Source organism: Labrus mixtus, chromosome 8 (assembly GCF_963584025.1).
Source record: "Labrus mixtus chromosome 8, fLabMix1.1, whole genome shotgun sequence".
Lineage (NCBI taxonomy): Eukaryota > Metazoa > Chordata > Actinopteri > Labriformes > Labridae > Labrus > Labrus mixtus.
The window spans coordinates 26,688,357-26,693,917 of record NC_083619.1 but is presented as its reverse complement, the minus strand read 5'-3'; the positions used below and the strand labels follow the sequence as shown (position 1 = coordinate 26,693,917).

Here is a 5,561-nt window from a genome sequence, read left to right as displayed (position 1 = left end):
ATTTGTTCCTGCGTTGTAACACAGCCCATCTCTCCTAACCTTAAACCGTTAATAACATTCAATAAAAACCTGAGTTGTGCTTCAGAAGAGGAACCTGTTTTTGTAGCAGATTTGAGCTGCAAAGACTGCTGGGAGAAAAGACAAAATGCGCTGTTCAAGACTTGGGATGGGCTTCTATTTGAAGTTTTACGGTATCTCACTTTTTATTACTCTTTTTATTGTTATAGCAATAAATAAATCATCTAGCAGACAGGGTGCATCATTATTATTGAGTCAAACTCCTTTGACTTGAAACCCAAGTCAACCAAAACAAGGAGCTTAAAGTGATCCTCTCTGGGTTAATCCAAAAACAAAGACACCCTGCATATCAAACTTACAAAACTACGGAGGATTAGGGCCACGTTAAATTTATCTAATTTTTTTTTATTTCGGGATTAAAGTCTTCATTCTCGTAAATTTACAACTTTATTCTCGTAAATTTACGAGTTTAATCTTGGAATTAAAAAAAAATAATAATTTAACATGGCCCGAATCCTCTGTCGTAGAAAACTGATTACTTGTTTATAAAAAAAAAAGAAAGTAATCATCAAAACAGCTCGCTGATTAGTCAGATCCCAGCTCATTTTACTTGATAATACAACAGCTCTGTTTATGAACTTGTGCTTTAAACAACGCATCCTGATATCGTACGTTTGCATAATTCTCATTTGCCGTCCTATAAATGTCCAACTCAGGTCAACAAATAGTGAAGCTTTGTCACGCGCCCGGTTCCAGATCAGGGTGTCGTTCAGGGTGAAAAACTTTGGTGTAGTTTAGATACAAATCATCTGGTGGGCTGAAAACAAAACCTCAACTTTGACTTTTTGTTGTATGAGTTGTGCCTCCTGGGTGTGAGCTCTGAATTGTTTTTTTTTGGACCATTATTGCCTTTAATGGATGATAGAGTGTGTAGGACAGCTGAAGAGACACAGTAACGCGACTATAACGGCTAGGCTATCCGGCGCCCTTGCTGAATCGTTTTAACCATTTATTGCCTCTGATCACCGAAGATTGTAAAGCCCCGTTTCCACCCAGCAGTTCTGCTCCACAGCTCAGTTCCCACAAGCTTCACAGCTTTAGTGTTTTTAAATTGCCGCCTGTTGGGTCCAGATTGTCTCAAGAGAACTGACAATGTATTAATCACAGTTATCACCATTTTGTAGGAATAGCCTCCAACGGTGATTTAGAACAACCTGCTTAAAGCTGAAGGCAAAACATCTGGATCTTTTCACAGCAGATGTTCTCCAACAACAGTGACACATTGTAGTGAATCACACCCATGCCCTCTTGTCCTGAGAGTCACTGCTGTCCGACTGTTGGCCTGAGTTTGCTGCAGCTGGAGTGAACTGGCCCAGTTTTTTGACCCCTACGGGTGTTGGCGCCCGGGGGTTCAGCGGCGGTATCCTATCGGGGCGCGGGGACATCGGAGGTCTGAGGTGGCTGTGGGGGACAAAGTGAGTCGGTACTGGAGTGGGAGAGAGCGATATGTCTTTGTTTTCGGGCGTGTGGTCCTGGGTGGACTCTGCCGGGTTTGTGAAAGTTTCACCGTCGATTTTTGCATTTTTCTCATCTTTCACGGCGCTCTTTGAGCTTCCACTCAGGCTGATCCTTCTGGTTAGAAGAACGTCGCTGTCTTCGTTGGTAGTGGCCGTGAACACGCTGCTTTGCTCGCCTGCTTTACTCATCTCCTCCAGGAGCATCTCCCGTCTCCTCCTCCAGCTCACCATGGCCTTCACCGAGCTCACCAGGTCAAAGAAACTCAGCAGAGCGGACAGGGAGGAGACGCCGAGCATGAAGTTGAGCATCAGCGTCTTCTCCGTCGGTTTGGAGATGTAGCACTCCACCCCGGATGTGCAGGGCGCCTCGTAGCAGAGGAAGCTCTTCGGCATGGACAAACCAAAGAGGAAAAACTGCCCGGCGCTGAAAAACACTTCCAGGAGGATCCGCAGAACTACAACCAGGAGGTAGGCGCAGTAGAAACGCGGCACTCCCCATTCTCGGGGAAGTTCATGAATCGGAGCTTTGTGTAAGGACAGCTCTCTGGAGGAGCTCGAGTTCTCTAAAGTGGAACCTCCTCGGCTCCTGTCGAAGAAGAAGAAACCTCCAACGCTCGGATAATACACCGACATGACTTTGTGCACGACGTAGGTGGCAAACAGCACATGGGGAAGACAGAGGAGGATGAGGTGGAAGAGCCAGAGGCGGAAGACGGACACGGGGGAGAAGACGTCGAAGCACACGTTGGAGCAGCCGGGCTGGATGGTGTTGCAGATGAATCGGTCCTGCTCGTCGGCGTAGAGGGTGAAGCCGGCCAGCAGGAGGACGAGGAGACGTAGAAACAGCATCAGCATCCACCAGACTTTACCTGTGGTGGAACAGAGATGGTTAAATACAGAGCGGGGAAGTATTTCCAAAACTCGGAAGGAAAGAGTCAAGCTTTAAGTTTAAAAAAAGACCAACTAGAGTACATGGGATGGGAATTGCTGATAGCAATCAGTGCTGGAAGTGTAAGAACGACTTGGGCACATATTTACAATATATATGATCTGGGAATGTGCTATGGTGCATCCATTTTGGTGTAGTATTTTGGAGATACTGGGGGATTGGATTGGTGTCACTCTCCCAGTGCACCCAAGGCTTTGCCTCCTTTGTGACAAGTCATTGGTGCCTAACGTAACAAATCCAAAATTTAGCATTTTAAAGGTTGGATTTATCACAGCCGCGAGAATTATACTGCGAAATTGGAAGGACCCCCGGCGCCCCACTGTGAAGGAATGGACTGACGAAATGGTTACGAAATCTTCATATGAAAACATGTTGGGAAAAATGAATGTTGGTGGAAAGATGACAGAGATATGGGATCTGTTTTGGCAACATGTTAAACTAAGGTCATAGTATGGACTCATGTTGGTGGCTGTACCTCTCTTATGTCTGTGGCATTATTTGTTATCTCATGCTAGGAGATGACTTACATGCTCTGCCTAAGTGCTCTGTACTTTTTTTTGGGTATAAGATGTGCTGCATTGTTTTAAGAACTGTTAAAAGTTAATAAAAACTTAAGTTACAAAAAAAAGCAGGTGAAGAAAAGTGAAATCAGAGAGGAAAAAGTTTTTCTTTTCTTTTTTCAACATAATTTTTGCATTCCAAAAAACGTTCTCTTTTCATGTTTTCGGAATAAAGAAGATGATTTATTTCAGGAGTGTCCCTGGGCCATTGCAGTAGCAAGCCGAAGGATACTGCAGGAGTTACATGTTGAAATAGAAGTTGAAGTTTGGCCTCATCTGGCTCTGTTTATCCCGGGCAAATTGTCAGTACTGTCCCTTAAGAAGATAATGTGTACCCACTGATGTTACTCTGTCACAATTGCTGTGAAGTTTAAGTTATTAGGACTTGGACTCGTATGCCTGGATGGCTGGTGTTGCGCTTTTTCCGGACTCAAAACAAACAAAAGTGGAAAGACGTTTGTTTTTATTTGTATTAATGTTGCTCTGCTGGTGTATTTACCTGTCTGCTCCAAATAAAGATACAATTAAAAAAAAAAGAAATAGAAGTTGAAATAGATCCATGGACATAATAGACTTCGTATTTTGGCGGCATAGGTCGGAAAACAACAAATGAAGACTCACCCATGAAGGAGACATTTTGACTGACAGTGATGAACAGTAGATCAGTTGCTCCCATCATCCTTTTTTCAGCTTTTTTCAAAACACCGAACTCACTTCTTCAAACTGACAGTATGAGAGAGTTCCTGAGTCGCTTCGGCCACCAACACTGCTGTTTCGTTTTAGAACACCTCCAATGTTTTCTTATACTGCCTCTCTCTCTCTCTCTCTCTCTCTCTCTCTCTCTCTCTCTCTCTCTCTCTCGTCCTCGTATAGTCCGGGACCTGTCGAGGGGAGCTATTCTTACCAGGCACCCATCAAAGCATTGTTGGGATGTCGAGGTACCAGTCAACCTTACTGGAAGCTGTCAGTCATTGGCGGCTGAGCTGGTTTTAGATATGAACTCAAGAAAGACAATAAAATGGTAGAGAGACACCTGTAAGTCACACTGACATTTTAATCACATCACAGGACAGATAATGATTATTTTATAGGCATTTAGAGACAGAGGCAGCTTGGTTTTAATGACTACAGACGCCTTAGAAGGCAAGAAAGAAAACTTTGTCAGGAACATCTTTTTTTTGTTTTTAACATTTTTTTACAACTTGAAAGAAAATGTTTTCTGATATTGTTTCTTAAAGTCATTCTATTGGGCTTTTTATTGAAGAAAAAAGTCAGCCAGAATCCTTTTTTAGTTATCCTTTTTTATTAAGTAGAGTCAGTAGCTTTTTCCTAAAATAATCAAATATAGAAGTATACTGAAGTCGTCTATGTGCCGCTCCATCATAACTTCTGTGTTGACTGTGTCTGCAGGGACTCTGTCCTCTGTCTGGATTTTCATGTTTAGGTTTGTTTAAGTTGACTCAGGATGTTTCTGGGTGGGGCGCTGGTGTGTTTTCCTCCAGCCAATGACAGCGTGCAGGTGAGTTTAGGAGTGGATACCATTCAGGGACTGGATGCAAACCGGAATTCAAACCGGCCAAAATGAAGGACGCAGACAAAGTGGCAGATTTGTTTTTACAATGAAATAAAGATCCTTGGAATCAAGAACCATAGAGGAGTTTTTGTTTTAATATGCAACATGTATTTTAGATCAAATGTTTTAATGTATCTCTGTAAAACTGAATACACAAAGAACAAAGAGGTGCTCTGTTGTCTCCTCACTCCTTCTACTGACCAGCATCCACTTTCTATGCGAAGCAGCTATTGGCTGTGATTATTAGGATGGTTTGAAGGTGAAGCTTGAGTGTCACAGGAACAGAGTATGTTGGTGTAAGCCGCAAAATACCCTCTTTATATTTGTGCCATGAGTTATTGGAACCAACATTTCTGTGGTTTCTCCAGAAAAATAGGGTCATCATTTTATTTTTTGGACACGATATGAAGAGAGGATAGTGCAAAGAGTAGGAAATCAGGAAGGAGTGAGGAATGACACCCCGACCTAACTGCTAGGGCCGTCCTTGCCCCTTTCTTCATATTTTTTTTTAAATGTAATGTTAGGATACGAGTACCAGACACAGCGTCATGCAGTGGAGGTACATATCCGAATTTCAGTCGACAAAACCAGTCAAAAATGTGAAATTTAAGGAAACGGCTTAATACATGTTCTGCAATTTTCAAACGTCCACTAGATGTCAGCAGAGGGTTAGAAAACAAACTCTATTTATTGCTTCTTCATTGACTCATTCTTCCCATGAATATATCCCAGAAAAGGATTGTGTCAGAGAGAATTGTGGGGGTATTGTCACAATGTTTTGTTATTGTGCGGATCCTGACATCTAGAAAATGTTTGTGAGGTGACGTTAATGTCCGAGTGACGAGCATCAGAATAAATCACAAGACGAAACGCTCCACCTGAGTATTGACAGTAACACTTTAAAAACTGTAAACCTTGAACATAAAGACTTCCAAAGAAGGACA

The 5,561-nt window shown here is 42.7% G+C and overlaps 1 protein-coding gene across 1 annotated transcript; it reads right to left on the bottom strand.

Moving 5' to 3' along the window:
• Positions 1–449: 449 nt before the first annotated feature.
• Positions 450–3,755, bottom strand: LOC132978483 (gap junction delta-4 protein-like). The gene is made up of 2 exons (XM_061043695.1): positions 3,666–3,755; positions 450–2,404 (listed from the first exon to the last, which is right to left on the bottom strand). Exons 1-2 carry the CDS (start codon positions 3,721–3,723, stop codon positions 1,311–1,313), a joined length of 1,152 nt encoding a protein of 383 aa, XP_060899678.1. The 5' UTR covers positions 3,724–3,755; the 3' UTR covers positions 450–1,310.
• Positions 3,756–5,561: the final 1,806 nt, after the last annotated feature.